The sequence below is a fragment of the Clarias gariepinus genome, chromosome 3 (genome assembly GCF_024256425.1).
Source record: "Clarias gariepinus isolate MV-2021 ecotype Netherlands chromosome 3, CGAR_prim_01v2, whole genome shotgun sequence".
In the NCBI taxonomy this organism is placed as follows: domain Eukaryota; kingdom Metazoa; phylum Chordata; class Actinopteri; order Siluriformes; family Clariidae; genus Clarias; species Clarias gariepinus.
In genome coordinates this window covers 13,302,910-13,320,029 of record NC_071102.1, presented here as the reverse complement: position 1 = coordinate 13,320,029, position 17,120 = coordinate 13,302,910, and the positions used below count along the sequence as shown (strand labels likewise).

General features: G+C 40.5%; 2 protein-coding genes across 2 annotated transcripts in view; one reads left to right on the top strand and one right to left on the bottom strand.

Annotated features, from left to right (window-relative positions):
- Window positions 1-332: 332 nt before the first annotated feature.
- spg7 (SPG7 matrix AAA peptidase subunit, paraplegin) lies at window positions 333-9,807 on the bottom strand. Its single transcript, XM_053493318.1, has 17 exons — window positions 9,626-9,807; window positions 8,606-8,708; window positions 7,218-7,301; window positions 6,867-7,108; window positions 6,135-6,274; window positions 5,375-5,477; window positions 4,653-4,778; window positions 4,406-4,568; window positions 3,063-3,236; window positions 2,576-2,700; window positions 2,381-2,483; window positions 2,154-2,264; window positions 1,947-2,062; window positions 1,676-1,832; window positions 1,266-1,429; window positions 1,073-1,150; window positions 333-845 (listed from the first exon to the last, which is right to left on the bottom strand). Exons 1-17 carry the CDS (start codon window positions 9,785-9,787, stop codon window positions 615-617), a joined length of 2,382 nt encoding a protein of 793 aa, XP_053349293.1. The 5' UTR covers window positions 9,788-9,807; the 3' UTR covers window positions 333-614.
- Window positions 9,808-16,194: 6,387 nt separating this feature from the next.
- ankrd11 (ankyrin repeat domain 11) overlaps window positions 16,195-17,120 on the top strand; it is a 125,977-nt gene continuing 125,051 nt past the window's right edge. Inside the window, exon 1 of the mRNA XM_053493071.1 lies at window positions 16,195-16,760. The gene's annotated coding sequence lies outside the window, so the exon portion shown is untranslated. The remainder of the gene's footprint in view (window positions 16,761-17,120) is intronic.

Here is a 17,120-nt window from a genome sequence, read left to right as displayed (position 1 = left end):
TCAATGAAAGCAAAATAATGTATAAAACCAGCCCTGAAACAAAAGTCTCTTTTATAGATGGCACTATGAAAGTTTCTCTGACGAACGGAACACTAAGTTGTATCGTTGTAAAGCATTGTTAATGGATTTTGTGATGCTTTTTATATGATTCTATATAGATTTGCAGTTTTTGCCGCTTCCTCCTCCCGACGTCTCAATTTACCCTTTACAGGACACTGTTTGTTATTCCCTTCTTAAACATATTACATATTAACTAAAAATATCTATAATTCCTTTTTTATGATTATTGTTATTTTGTTGGTTTGATAGTGACTCTTGTTTTTGACAAAGAATTGTTTTTGCTTTAATATTTATTTCTCATGATGTATTTTGTAAAATAACTTTCAGTTCAGAATAAAAGAACAAATGCAGTGCTGTTGGACTTATTGAACACAAAAATAACATCTGTAATCATTTGCACTTGAAAGAAAAATATATACAAACTCCTTAACATGTGGTTGTTCACATGTTCAGAATAAATCTCAGTTATTTAAAATACGTCAGCACGGCTCATCACAGAAGCTTAGCCTCATGGCACACCATGTCAGAATAAATAAACAGTCTTTTTACACCCCTTATGATCTATACACTGAGGACAATGCTGGCCCCAGGTCCTCTTCCTCGTCCTTCCTCTCAGCTCTGCGGGGCATGGGAGGCTCCTCATCGGCCACGTCCTGCTTATCCTTCTCGGCTTCGATCCAGCTCTGAGGGGCGATCATCTTTTTGGGCCCATGTGGAGGGGGGCCGAGCAGAGCCTCTATGTCATCGTAGTTCACTACTTCTCGCTCAAGAAGGGCATTGGCCAACTGGGGGGGAGAAAAAGGAAAAAAATTGTCACTAATGACCGCAGCTGAACTTCTAGAGATTGTCATGCTTTGTTTAAGGGGGAACAAGGCACAGGAGCAAAAAGTTGAGCTTTTTTACAGCATGATGTGTATTGCAAATTTTAACTAGAGGCAGTTTTTACATACAGGTACTGTAAGTGCATACAGGAAAGTGCAAGTCAAATCATATTTCTCTGAACTTGACTCACCAGTACAAGTTTATCCCTGTTGTCTAGGAGCAGTTTCTCAGTGTGTCTGTACGCCCGTGCTATTATCATCTTGGCTTCCTGTATAACAAACCAATCACTCATTAACCAGTTCATCACTGATCATTTTATTCATTGACAGACCCCTAAAATAAAATTGTAGACTGGTGGTGTTGGTGTCTTTGTGTTCACTCACATGGTCCATCTGCTGCTGCAGGCCTTGGCTGAAGGGCCTGCGCCCGATACCTCCCTGTTCCTCGGTTTCAGGAAAGGACACCTGGCCCACACTGGGCACCATGCCATATTGCTTCACCATGGCGTAGGCAACACGCGTCACCTTCCGCAGATCATCCTGAGCACCTGGGCGCAAGGAGGTTAATTTGTTAATTAGATTAAGATTAGCCTGGTGTAGTATTTCCTAATCATAGTGTGTATGCTTTATAAGTTTAGAGCTCCAAAATCTCTGACTTACTGGTACCATGGTCAAGCCTCTTTCCCGGGACTGACAGGTACATAGGCAACATTTGGACCAAGACTCTCAGAAACCCTCTTCAGTAAGAAGCCGTTTTTTTGTATGTAAACACAGATCATGTGAACAAACCATACCTGTGGTGACTTTGTTGAATGTAATGGCTTCAGAGGCTCTTCCACCAAGAGCCATGCACATCCTCTCAAACAGCTGCTCTTTGGTAAACAGGTACTGGTCCTTCGGCAGGATCTGTGAGAAGCCTAGAGCAGCATTGGTCCTGGGAGCTATCGACACCTACCAGGGGAAGCATAAATACCCCCATTACACTGGATATACCATGCCACGCAAGTCAAACACAGTCATTTACCGCGTTATCAATATGTACACAGTATTTACTGTATCCTGTACCTTCATGACTGCTTCGGTGTGTTCCAGCAGCCAGCCAACCAGAGCGTGGCCTGACTCGTGGAAAGCCACCACCCTCTGCTCCTCTTTGGACAAGATCTTGCTTTTCTTCACACTGCCTACCCATCAGAAAAATCACAAACCAAATCAACACTAGACAGCAAAATTGCACGAACAAACATAACAGTGAATCAGAGGATGATGTATTACCTGCAATAACTCTCTCTACAGCGTATTCAAAATTAAAGGTATCAATGGACTTGTAGCCTTCACGGGCCGCATGGAGAGCAGCTTCGTTGCAAATGTTTGCAATATCGGCACCTGTGGGAAAATGATGATAATAATCCTGGAAATCATGTTAAATAATCCTTTATTCATCCCATGCATCTTCAACAGATTTCTGTCCAGAATATTTAAATGTACATCAGGAAACCCACCACTGAAGCCAGGTGTGAGCTCAGCCAGACGCAAGGAGTAGAAATCTGCAGGATGGGAAAGCTTCAAGATCTTCAAGTGCTGCTCAAAGATCTCCTTTCTCTCCTACAATTATCAGAACCATCAGAGATTATTGCCACCATGTGACCAACCAATTCACCTGATCTTACTTTTTTTTTTTCTTCTTTATACAGTACCTGGAGAGTGGGGAGGTCAATAAATATATGTCTGTCCAACCGGCCTGGTCTCATCAGTGCATTGTCCAAAATATCTGCTCGGTTAGTGGATGCCAAGACAATGACATGATCAGTGGTTCCCATTCCTGTAAGAAAAACAGAAAGGTGTAACACTAGCAACTGGATCCTTGATAAGATTTTGGTAAATGCTAATTTGCTTTCTGGCTTTTGTAACATTCCAACAACTGGAGAACTCCTAGAGTGTACTTTTACATTTACCCTTGGGGAATTCAAAACTGCAGGTGCAGGTTCAGTTTGAGAAATTGTCAATCATATCAATAAGTCCTACAGGTGTCAACTTAAATATAAGCTCATAAAAAAATAAATTAAAAAAAGCTACAAAAAAAAGGATATCTTTTGGATTTGGATGCAAAGCAAAATACAAATCCAATAACCATCTATAAGCGAGCTCTCCTTTCTATCATCAATTCCATTATTTCCTTTATACCATCCATTTCCACCAGCAGCTGGTTAAGGGTCTGTTCCTCCTCGGTGTTGCTGAAGCCAGACATGTTAGTGGACCGTTTTTTACCCACAGCATCGATCTCGTCAATGTAGACAATGCAGGGGGCCCGTGTTCTCGCTTCTTTAAACAAACTCCTCACTCTCGCAGCACCCAGGCCTAAAACAGATCCAATCAATCAGACTAGAAACATTTCCATCATGGTACTGTTAAAATGTTACGTCCTGGGAAAAAAATTGCAACTAGAGGGCAAACAATACATAGAGCACCAAGACATGTTTAATGAATACACTAAATACTCCAGCACAAACACTTGAAAAGTTCATCATGACAGAATTTATGGTGTAGGAAAGTCCTTGGGAAACACAGCAAGGAATCTTTATATGGGGGGGGTATCAAAAAGTTTAGAGTTTAGCTCTGTTTACAAGCTCTATTGTTTACCGCATGTACTTCCTCAGATGCCTTAAAACTTGGCAGTGGAATTCGCTATTGACAGTCTGACCCCTCAATGCAATTTTAGCAACTAGTCGTGCTGCAAACCTGCATCTCCTTTTTCGGTTGTGGAGATGATGGACTCCTCCACTGTGACCCATTATTCCTCCTGATTCTGGGTCAGCCGGATGGGGGCGCGAGGATTGACTGGACTGTTCCATATCCCAGACTGAGAAGAGACATTGTGGATTGATTTCGGTTGCCAAATGGATTCAACAATTTTCCGGGATTGAGCTCGTTGAAGGTATTCCTGAATTCTTGTTGTCTTCCAGTGATGTTCTTCTACTCAGTGTTGCATGTCACTTAAAACACCTCTTGTAAAACAACTCATAAAACTTGCAGAATGGTGTCAACTGTCTTTATGGCAGATTTGCCCAGTTTTAAGTAAAATTTCACATTCACTCTTTGTTTTAATTTGTTGTCCATGATGAAACAGCAGGTGTGGTAATGTCTGTACCATAGCACCTCAGAACTCCCTACCTCAGAATAGCACCAGATGCACAACTCCTGATGCACACAGCACGATGTCTTTTGGCACACTGACTTATAAAGGTTGGTGCTCCCTGTGACTCTGTGGTCAGCCTTGTGCTGCCATCTGTTGGCAGCAACTTTTTGATACCACCTCATATTCTTGCCACAAAAATGGGACTTTTCTAGCTCTATGTTTTTTTAATAAATAAATAAGGAGATCATCTTAGACAACATATGACTGTCTGGAAAACAAGTAATCTTTATATTTCATATGATTTTATTTGTCGAATATATCTTAAATCAAAGCTGACTTCTGGGACTTGAGTCTGGGTGAAAAAACGCCAAACCCCAAGCTGAAGCCTTACCTCCAATCACCTCCACAAACTCGGAGCCGGCCATGGCGAGGAAGGGCACCTGGGCTTCAGTGGCTACCGCCTTCGCCAGCAGTGTTTTGCCACAGCCTGGTGGCCCGAGCAGGAGCGCGCCCTTGGGTACCTTCGCTCCCAGATTTAAGTATCTGTCTGGACTCTGCAAAAACACTTGTCACTTCTCATTCTTTATTATTTTAAGATTGATGTTTAGTCTTTTTAGGTCCAATATTAGAGTTTATACCTTCAGATAGTCCACAAACTCCTTCACCTCCATCTTAGCCTCGTGCATCCCGGCTACGTCTTTGAAGCTCACGCCTTTCCCAGACTTTCCGTCAACAATGGTGAACTTGGCCATTTTTAACTGATTCTAAGTACATACAATTTAATTAATCAATTCAGAAAAGAATCACACGCCAGACAAAGTCAAGAAGCAAAATGTTTTTCTTTCTGATGGTGGCTTCTTTAATTTTGGAGCCTCAAGTCTTATGCAAAGGTAACTACCAGTATAAAACTGTACAAACATTATGTTACAATTTGATTTTCATATTAAATTTTGCAAAACAGATGCCAATATTAGAATTATAGAATTTAAACTTTCTTTCAGCTACTCCAATCTAAGGGCACGCCACAGTGGACCATCTGATCAACATACAAATTTGGCACAGATTGTTAACGCCAGATGCCCTTCCTGACGCAACCCTCCAAATTATCCGGGCTTTGGACCGGCACTGCATGCAGGGGGGCTAGGTAGTATTGGGTGTGGCAACCCACTGGCATCAGGGCTAGAACCCGGATCCTCAAATGCACAAATTAATAATCTAGAGCTATAACCTTCTGATCCACCACTCCCCTACTAGAATTATACGGCAGGTATATATGACAAGAAGCGGCGTATAATTGTATACAATTGACATTTGGACAATCTGTTACTTTAAAATAAATGGCTTAAGAATCACGACTTACAAAAGCACTGAATCCACCCTCTCTTACACCCATCCCTGCCAGACGGAAGATGTACCACAGGATTCCGACACCCACTGCAGCCATGCCGAGAGCGTAGAGGGCACTGCAAATACAGCAAGGTACAATGCAGCAGCAGACAATGAAGAACACTGGAGAACAGGGTTACACAAAACAAACTAATTAAATAAAATAATAATAATTATAAGTAATTCTGAATCCAGGATAAGCCTACTTTCAACTAGTACCAGCACCGTGACAGCCCAGCTACACTAGATTGCCAAAGATTTGTCGACACCTGACCTTCACACCCACATGTGCTCTCTAAAAATCCGATTTCAATTTGTGCCTGCTTTTGATGTTAACCGCAAATAAGATAGGTTTCGACTAGATTTGTTTTAGCATGGATATAGGAATTTGATCAAAGAAGTTTAGTGAAGGTGGCACAGTCCAACACTGTGGCCTTGCACCTCTGGGGTCGAGGGTTCGATTCCTGTATTGTGTCTGTGTGGGTGGATTTTACTTGTTCTCCTCCAGGTGAGTAGGTTAATTGGTGCTTTCAAATTTCCCCTGTGAACGAGTGTGTGAGTATGTGGTGTGTGCATGTGTGTCCTGCAATGGATTGGCACCCGGACCAGGATGCACTCTTTTTTTTCTGCAATAGGCTTTAGGCTATTTAAATCTTAATGTTACATAATTCAAAAACACGCAATACTGCAGTATTATTGCGGTTAGCCAGGTGGTTGTGCGCTTAACTACTCACTTCCCAAAGAAGCCTGTGCGTTTATATGAAACTGGTATTCTGTCCTTGGGGTCTATGTTGAGTTGCTCCTCTGCAGCACGCAACTTCTCCTCAAACCTGTTGATGTTGGCCACCTGCATGCGGTACGTCAGGGCGAGTCTCTGGAAGAAACAATCAAGAAATGCTGAATGGCAAAGGATGATATAGAGATGGTTTTCATGGATCAGTGTACTAAGAATAAAACACACCATGCCATGATGTCATAAGGTGATGCGATGCTGCTTAAACCGAAGCAGAGTTACTGTAATTACCCTTAAATTAATTGTTTTCTTAAAATATGTCCAGAAGTGTTTTGTTTTTACTATACCATACTCATTTCCCAAAGATTAAAATTTTCATAATAACGATGGTCATGCTCATTAACTGTTTCTGGTTATACAGTGGCGTGAAAAAGTATAATGTATAATGTAATAAATATTATTGTATTTTATGCATAATAGTCACACTTAAATGGTTAATGGTTGAGATCATCAAACATATATTATTTAAATCGGGAAGGGGAAAATACTTTTTCACAACACTGTATTATAATATTGTGGTAAATTTATCATTCAGCTTACAACGGGAAAACAAGAGACTGAGACGAGAGACAATGAGACTGGAGAATGTCATAGCTCTGTGTTATAAAATAAAATAGCTTTAGCGTGAGGATCAAGCTTTAAATCAAGGTTTAACATTCAGGGGAATACGCACAGGCCTCCCGAAAATGACAGCCCCGGGGTGGAGGTCGATCTCCACAATCTCACTCTCGGGCACCACCTGCACCCGTGCCACCTCGCCTTTCGCCAACATCTCGTTCACAAAATCGTTCCAGGAGATGTTCCCTCCACTGGTGGTGAACATGTTCAGCAGGCTCATGCAAGCAGCGATGATGAAGAGAATGCGCAGGCGCTCCTTGTACATCTGATTCTCCTGCTCACGCCTCTTCTTTTCTTCTGAAAGTAATATAAATACCACATCATTAGGAATTATGCACTATGCACATTATCAATACAAGACTTTTACTGAAATCATCAGAATGCAAAAAAAATTTATCCACGATACCTTCGTCTTCTTTGGGTGATTTCTTGTTCGATCCATCTTTCTTCTGTCGTCTATCAGAGGATGTGCTGAAATAACTGAGACCACCTGGATGCACGGAGACAGAAGCATGAGAAAAGGAGCAGGTAGTGCCAGTACTAGCACTTTAAGTACTGTTAAATTATACGGTAGTGCGGGACTAAATTAGTTTTTTTTTATTTCTTACTTGAGCGATACAGAATCCAATACAAGCATTACACTAGCGTTAATAAAAAAATGGGTAATCATCATGTGCATATGCACAGCCATACGCGAGCTGGACACGAAGAAATCCTACACATTCTAAATTGCTCTGCTATTCTCGATTGCGTGACTGAACATCAAGTCAACCATAAATTGAATTTTAGTTGGCAGTTGAAATCATACGTGCAGGTGATTTCACAACTGGTATTTCAGGCATTTCAGTATGAGTGTCGTAATAATACGGCAGCATATATACATATAAAAAAAAAAAAGGTCACTTTGTGAAAACTTCATGATGACTCAGCATGAGCAGGTGTGAGCTACAGTCTCATCGCTAATATGATTACCGATGAGACTGTAGACTACTGACTGGAAGGTCACAGGTTCAAACCCTACCACCACTAAAGGTGGCACCTTAAGCAACACACTTAACCCCTTAACTGGGATTGGGAGGGAATTGAACCCGGGCTTGAACTTCTGCATGCCAGGCAAGAATTCAAGCATTGAACCCCCAATGCCCTAATACTAATTAAATAAATAAAAAATTATAATTATACAATTTTTTTTACATACACCAACTGTAAAGTTTGTCACCTACAACGGTACAATGTAAGTAATCTGGGCCAAATAATGCCACAAAAAACGATTTAAAATTCATGTGTACATGTGATTCATATGAAGCATCTGCAGTCCCACTGAGCTAAAATAATTACGTATTATTATATATGACTATTGTGACATATTGATCTCATATTGGTCTATATATCAGGATCTTGCTGAATGTCACAATCAGAAGAGAATATTCTTTTAAAAAACGAATTTAGTGTTGCTGTTGTTGGTCTTTCGGCTGCTCCCAGCAAGGGGTCGCCACAGCGGAATATCCAGTCCGCACAACAACTTGGCACAAGTTTTAGAGCATCCGGAGTAAAACTTGTGCCAAGTTGATGTGCGGACTGGATATAGTACTCAGTATTAAATTGAGAATAAAGTAATTGGACATGTTTTCCGATGCAGTTTCTCCAGCACTTCACATTTTAGTGCCTCACCTGATCATGAACAAACTCTACAGTATTAGGTTTAATAAGGTTTAACCCCAGCTGAACACTGACAACTAATCATTCCAAAAAGTGCACATGTTCAACATGACAGTTTCGTTATGTATAACTTACCGAGACGCTTCCACAGTCCCACCGGATCCGTAAACAAACCGTTTCTGCAGATCACTTTGCTCAGCCCTAGAAAGGTTGGACTCAGGGGTCTGTTTAGAATTTGCTGCAAAACAAAAAAGCAAAAAAAAAATTGTCATCTAAAACTTTCTAATACATTAAAGGGAGATAATTAAACCACGGCGATAGCTTAATAAAGCGTGATCGCTGTGTTGTGCAAACCAGAAGGCGCAAGAACGTAGGCACCACAGAGGGAGAATCGGAGAGTGAATTGATTGCTTTTTTGGGGATAAATTGTGCTGATGTATTGGAGGCGCTGTGCCTTATGGTGCCATGATGTGACAAAAACTCAACAATGTCTTTCTCTGGAGTTACTTCAGCATCCACATTACTTCATGATCTCATTCTCTTTGTTGTTAAACGGCGGTTAGAATCCAGTAGGTGACATTTTGAGGGAGGGTACACTCTGGACGCAAGGCACACACATACACACAATCACATGCTCATTCTCTCTCTCTCTCACACACACACACACACACACTAAGGGTAATTTGGGAACGCCAGTTACCCTAATCTGCATGTATTTAAACTGTGGGAGGAAACCGGAGTACCTGGAGGAAACCCACCCAGCATGGGGAGAACATGCGAACTCGCATCATGTGCACACAGAGCCCGAGACGGGAATCGAACCCGCACCCTGAAGGGGCAAGGCGACAGTGCTACACACATTTACTCTGTCCTGTATTGAATATAAATGTCTCACTATTGTTTTGCTTCTTTTACTTTTCCCCTCTGACTTTGACAGTTTGATATTGACCTTAACTTTTCTATTTGCTACTTTTGCCAGCTCAGATCTTATTACTTGGACATGTTTACATGTTTAATCACTACTGGCGTTCCATAATTACTTAAATCATAAGATTGGCATTGTCATTTAAAAAAAAAACCCTGCTTTCCTGAATTTTAAGAAATGACTTTAGCAACCCTGTCAGATTTGTGTTAGGGTTAAGTTACTGAACTGACCTGGATAAGTTGTGACTTGACTCCCCGCCCGGGCTGCACTACTTGCCTCCATCCAGCACAGTTCCCTCCCCGACCCAGAGAAACGCTGCGACACGACAGACTCCACAGAGCGCCGTGTTTACTGTAGCGGCTTCCATGTTGGAGCAGCAGCCGCGCCGCCATGTTCTCGGCTGCAGCGTTACTTCCGGTGACTCCGAAGCTTGCGTCCAGCAGAAGGGGCGGTTCCGAACTAAGCTTTTTCCCCCCTCTTTTTTTTAAATAGCTGAAAACAATAACACACACTTCTACTGACCCCCTAAAGGGACATGCGTGAAAAAAATGAAGAAAAAAAAAATACATAAATACAGTTGCAAGAAAAAAAATTGGTATAACGGGCCATGTGTGGGGGATGAAACATTGGAGGAAAAAACATTAAAGTGAAAATTAAGTTAGAAAAAAAACCTATTAATTTTTATTTATTTTTTTGCCAACATTTCACAAGACACTATCTCGCAAAACTTGACCCTTCTGCAATACCGATCTAGTCCAGTGTGTGGCACTAATGTACCTAAAAGCTGGCTGACAACAGCTAAAAAAATAAAGAAAGAAGAAGCAAACAGGAAAGATACTAGTCGGATTAGGGCTGCATACAAGATTTTTTTTTTTTTTTTTTTTAATACAAGAAAGAGGGGTGTACTATTATAACATTTAAGTATAAAACATAATAACAAAGATTACATTGTTAAAACAAAAACGCCTTTAAAAGAAAGACAAAAATCATGAATAATAAAATAAACGACAGCTTTGATGTGTAATACTTTTTTTTTAAACAAGGATTTCCCTGAGAGGGGCGTCACCGATGACATCACAAATGACGCGTCCAATCAGCATATTGTGCGGTATGGCAAAGCCGTTTAACCGTTTTAACGGCTACATTTGATTTTGAATATTTCAGATATCAACAATATATTTTTTAAATATTTTTTTTATGGTTTTACCATGAAGAGAAGTAACTCCAGTTATTAAATTTATTAAACATAAATAAAAATATATTAAGCTCTATTAAGCTCTACTTTATATTCACAAGTTTAAAAGTAAGTTATTGCTATTACAGGAGTTCTAGGTGTAAAAGATGAAATACATTATTTTTTTTTATATTTTTATGACTCAAATTTCACCTTTTTTGCAGAATAACCCATTCAGTTTTGGCTGGTCACAATGAAAGTTAGAGGTATCTGTAAATAAGTTCTGACTAAACTGAATTGATAAAGACAACTGCAGAAACAGTGGAACCTCGGCATACGTATGACCTCGTACTTGTATGGAAACTTGTTTGCATCAGTGAAAAGCCAAGCAAAGTGAATTTATAAATTTTACCTTTTGACTAACCTTGCCATGTTTTTTTCGCTCTTTTTTATCTGCATTAATCTATAATTGAGATTCTGTCTCTGAAGTTCTGCCTTTGTTACTGCGCAGTGAAATTCTTTATTATTCCCAGCTTTGTCAGTAAGCTGGGGTCAAAGTGCAGGCAGGGTTAAAGGCTCAGAGCATTAACACCCTGAGCCATAACACACTGAGCCATCACCACCTGGTCTCATCGTTTAAGCTTTGCCTAGGCAGAATTAAATTTAAAGTTATTGCAAAAGTCATATTTACACGTCAGTATTGTTGTGCATAAAGTTACTCATGCAAGGTTTCCCACTGTATATTCACCCAAATAAACAAACAAATCGTTTGAATAGTGTTAGCCGAAAAAATAGTGATTGCTCTTGTAGATAAAATAATTAGAAATTAATGCACGAATTCATTTAACCTGGTGGGGAAATAGTTTTCTTTTTGAAGTCAGTCAATTCTCAGCTTCTGTACAACACAGATTGCAGCATTAAAAACAAATCGAGAAGTGACGAGCGAGGTTGTGAAACAGGGGTCGTAACACAGTAGCCCCCTTCCTCCGCCTCTTCTCATTAGAGCCACAATTCTTTTCAAAGGTAAAGTGCGGGTTAATTTGTTTTATTTTACCTTAATATTTTGTATTACTTGTGGCACGAATCATCAGAGTTTTTCATTAATTCTTATGAGGAAATTGATATACGAGTGCTTTGATATACAAGTACATTTCTGGAATGAATTATACTCTCAATCCAAGGTTTAGTTGTATACAGTATACTGTTTACACCATATTGCAAAAAGTATTTGCTTGTATGCGTTCACATGCATATAAATTTGAGTAACATTCAATTCCCAATCCATGGGGATTAATATGATGTTGGCCCCTTTGCAGCTATAACAGCTTTAACTCTTATGGGAAGGCTTTGGGAATGTGTTTATGGGAATTTTTGACCATTTTTCTGCACTGGTGCGCTGTCATGTTGAAAGGGGGCATCCCCAAACTGCTCCCACCAAGTTGGGACCATGAAATTGTGCAAAATGTCTTGGCATGCTGAAGCATTAAGAGTTCCTTTACTGGAAGTAAGCAGCCGAGCCCAGCTGCTAAAAAACAACCCCACACTATTTTTAACATGACTGTGACCAGTGCACAAAGTCAGGTCCATAAAGACATGAATGAAAGTCTTGACCTCAATCCGATAGAACACCTTTGTGATAAATTAGAGAGGAGATTGCGAGCCAACATCAGTGTCTGACCTCAAAAATGCAATTCTGGATGAATAGTCCAAAATTCCCATAAAAACATTCCTAAACTTTAGGAAAGCCTCCCAAAAGAGTTGAAGCTGTTATAGATGTTACTCAAGTTTATATGCATGTGAACGCATACAAGTAAATACTTTTTGCAATATAGACAGGTGTGTGCCTTTCCAAATCAAATTCAAATCAAATCAAATTCAAATTCAAATTTTATTTGTCACATACACAGTCATACACAGTACGAAATGTAGTGAAATGCTTATACGACTGCCATTGACCCTTAAAAGAGAATTAAACTTTACAAATAAGAAATAAATATGAATAAAAGAAATACGATAGAAAAATTAAATATAAAAAATTAAATTAAACTAGGAAAAATAGAACTAAAAATAAAAATAGACATGTGCTAGGAAAAATAGAACTAGAAATAGAAATATGATGTACATAAAAAATAGAAATATACTGTACAAATTGAAATATACTGTACTGTGTGTGCAAATATGCATAGAACAAAGTGTCTTTGTGCAGAGGTTATTAAAGTGTCTTTGTGCACTGGTCCAGGATGTAAACGTAAACATGTAGTGTAGTTGTGAAGGTAGGTGTGCAAAGTTATTAAAGTGTCTTTGTGCAATGGTCCAGGATGTAAACGTACAACATGTAGTGTAGATATGAAGGAAGGTGTGCGTGTAATTGTCCATAATGTTCATGGATGTAAAAAGATTGATAGATTTGATCGATTATGAAAAGATTGTGTTAGTTCTGCACAGTGGTGTGGTTGTGGTTGAGAGACCTTATCGCCTGCGGGAAGAAGCTCCTCCTCAGTCTCTCTGTGTTGGCCTTCAGGGAGCGGAATCGCTTCCCAGACCGCAACAGAGTAAACAGTCCGTTATTGGGGTGGCTGAGGTCCTTTGCGATCTTCCTGGTCTTGGTCAAGCACCGCTTGCTGTAGATCGAGTGCAGGTCAGGGAGCTCAAAGCGGATGATGTGCTCAGCTGATCGCACCACCCTCTGTAGAGCTCGTCTGTCCTGCATGGTGCTGTTCCCGAACCAGGTCGTGATGTTTCCCGTCAGGATGCTCTCTATGGTGCAGGAGTAGAAATTCCTGAGCACCTTGGAGGGCAGTCTAAAGTCTCTCAAGCGTCTGAGATGGTACAGACGCTGCCGGGCCTTTTTTACCACGGTGTTGATGTGACAGGACCATGCCAGGTCCTGCGTGATGTGAACACCGAGGTATCTGAAGCTGTCCACTCTCTCCACTGGGCTCCTGTTGATGATGGGGGTCTGGTAGTTCCTCTCCTGCTTTGTACTGAAGTCCACTATCAGCTCCTTTGTCTTGCTGACGTTCAGGAGGAGATTGTTTCTCTGGCACCAGTTCTCCAGATTTCCAACCTCCTCCAGGTAGGCCGTCTCATCGTTGTTCGTGATCAGGCCCACCACAACAGTGTCGTCAGCAAACTTGATGATGGTGGTGGAGCTGGTAGTGGCCACGCAGTCGTGGGTGTACAGATAGTACAGCAGGGGGTTTAGAACACAACCCTGGGGGGCTCCAGTGCTGAGAGTGAGGGAGGCTGAGACATGTCCGCCCATCCTTACTGCCTGTGGTCTGCCTGTCAGAAAATTGGAGATCCACTGACACATTGATGAGCTGAGTCCCAGGTGCTCCAGCTTGGTGGTAAGTGTGGAGGGAATTATGGTATTAAATGCAGAACTGTAGTCGATGAAGAGCATTTTTTACATAATTCCCCCTCCGAGTGTCCAGGTGAGTGAGAGATGTATGGAGGAGATGAGAGATTGCATCGTCCGTGGAACGGTTTGGACGATAAGCGAACTGTAGTGGGTCCAGTGTGTCTGGTAGTGAAGAGATGATGAAGTCTCTGACCAGGCGTTCAAAGCACTTCATCACTACTGAAGTGAGGGCTACAGGGCGATAGTCATTGAGGGAAGCAGGATGAGGTTTCTTTGGGACAGGAACAATAATGGACTCTTTCACGTCCTCATCATGTCCAAATCATGTCCAATCAACTGAATTTACCACAGGTGGACTCCAATTAAGCTACAGAAACATCTCAAGGATGATCAGGGGAAACAGGATGCGCCTGAGCTCAATTTTGGGCTTCATGGCAAAGGCTATGAATACTTATGTACATGTGTTTCTCAATTTTTTTATTTTCAATAAATTTGCAAAAAAATCTCAAGTACTTTTTTCATCTTGTCATTATGGGGTGTTGTGTGTAGAATTCTGAGGAAAAAATAAATTTATTCCATTTTAGAATAAGGCTGTGACATAACAAAATGTGGAAAAAGTGATGCGCTGTATTTATATATGGGGCATGAGGCAGGGTACGCCAGGAATAGGGTGCCAATCCAATGCAGGGCACAAGCACACACATTCTTACACACTTACTCACACACTAAGGGCAATTCGGAAACACCAACTAGTCTACATGTCTTTGGACTGTGTGAGTCCAAAGCCTGAGTACCCAAATCACTACAGCAATAAATAAAATAAAATAATAAAACAATTAAAAAATAAAGAATAAAACTGCAACATGTGAAAGCAATCCTTTGATTGTGACTCAAGTGCAGTGTTCAAGTTATACAACAGATGGCGCCACTTTGCAGTTAATATATTAAACGGTACCATTTTCAATGTTAACATTTTATAATAACAAATATCCAATTTGTTGGGATAAAACTCTCTCCTCCTGTATACAATATACAGTGGCTACAGTTTGCATTATGTCTCTTCAAATAGTTTTTTTGTATTTAATTCATGTAATATTGAATGTTAAACTTATATAGCTAATTTTACAAAACAAACAAATAATAAATAAAAAAGAGCATAAAGAGAGTTACAGACATGTTGATGGGAAATAAGCTGCACCTCTGTGTAGATTTGTAATGGCTTATGGAGCTATGGTTATTAGGTTTTTTAGGTTGCACTTCAAACACTGTACAGCAGATGGCGCCACTACAGCAGCAAATAGTAACAAGTAATACGTATTCGGCTTATATTCGACCTCAACGAAGTGCAAAATATATTAGTCACGTGACTAAAAATACTTGCGAAAGAAAAACTAGCCCACAAATACAGAGCCGAAAAGAAAAAAAGAAACATAAAAACTGGCACCAAATACGTTGAATCTGAGTTTATATACAGTAGGACAGCGGGTTGAAAATAGTGGTCACGTGACAACAAATACTTCCGGTTACGTCATGCAGGTTTAAACGAAAAAAAAAATATATATATATATATATAAATTAAATGCATCTTTAATAAAGACACTATTAGGGTTTTTTTAATTATTGTTTTCAATTATTAATGTTCCACCAAGATGTTAACATCTGTGTCCAGTTTGTGTTAAAATCCACTCGATAACCTAAACGTAAACATACCATTAGAGAACAACCATCTTGTTTTCTTCTTACTAACACACACACACACACACACACACACACAAACATTTTTATTGATTAAAATAATTTATTGAAAAATCTTTACAACAGATAAATTATTAAATCTGATAATAATAATAATACTATGATTCAGAAATTGAAATCCCAACGCGTTAAAAACATTGAAGCTGATTAATTGTCATTCATATGATATAATTCCTGATAAAAATTATATATTTTCTGATAATAACTCCTAAAAACAATTATTAATGTTTCCATGGTGACGCCCTGACCATTACACTGACAGAGGAAATGTTTTGCGCGTACGAGAGCCGTAATGGCGTGGCGCGCGTGCACAAGCTGGATCTCCATCAGAGTTCTATTTCCTACATTTAAGCCCTACGCGAAGGTTTCACTAAGCGTTTGCCGCACACCCCTTCTAGTGTGCTTTCTATTGAGTGGGAGTGTATATTGGAACACGGCTGCCGCACGCAGCGCCCGCCCCTCTGCGGGTCATGTTTCAGCTCTCTCCGTCAGCAGTGCGAGTCAAAGGCCGCTCGAGACGGGTTCCGTACAGGAGAAGGACGTTAGGGGGAATTATTTTGACCCGAGGTGGATTTTATTTGCCCTAAAATCTGTGAAGCAAGCCTTGAAATCGATACAGGGGTGCAGTAATAAAGTGCACACAGAATAAAATGGAGATTTCTTCTTGATCTTGCTTCTCGGTCGCCGGTTGTGGAGAAACATTATTTTTTCCGTGGAGGAATTAACTTTAGCTGCTTGCGCTCTCTCTCTGTGTGCGTGTGTGTGTGAGAGATTGTGTGTGTGTATCTGTATATCTGTCTGTCTGTGTGTGTGTGACTGAAAGAGAGGAGTGTTTGTGCGTGCGCGCGTGTGTGTGAAAGAGAGAGAGAGAGTGTGTGTGCGTGCCAGTGGTGTGCGCGCGAGCGCACACACCGCGGCTTGTCGTGAGCCCGGGACTGAAATGTGGTGCGCGTTTCTCGGATACCCTCGAACTCTAGCCCGCTGATTGGGAAGGCCTCAAATGGGAAAATCAAGCGTCGGGAGGGAAATATCAAGTTTAATGGTGTAGATGTAGCTTACATTTTGGACGAAGGTAAGCAGTGACGTTGTTCTCATTATTTAGAGCATGTTCTTGTTTGCTGGTTTGCCTTTTCTTTCCTGCTGAATTTTACGCCGTTGCTAAATGCTAAAGTTTAGGCACAGAGACGCGGTATTAGCACCAAAGCTAATATGAGTAGTTTTTCCCCCTCTTTCCTGAGCAGTTGAACCTTTTTTGTCACGTTATGATTGTTTGTATGTTTGTTTATTTTGCTTCACACACAAATGTGTGTAAATATGTTTAGCTGTGCTACATTTATTAGGGGAAACGTGTTGCTGAAGACGAGACTCAGTGTGAACAGAATCAACCCGTTTTCAGTTTGTTTTAGTCGGGCTAGCTGATGCTGCTCAGAGA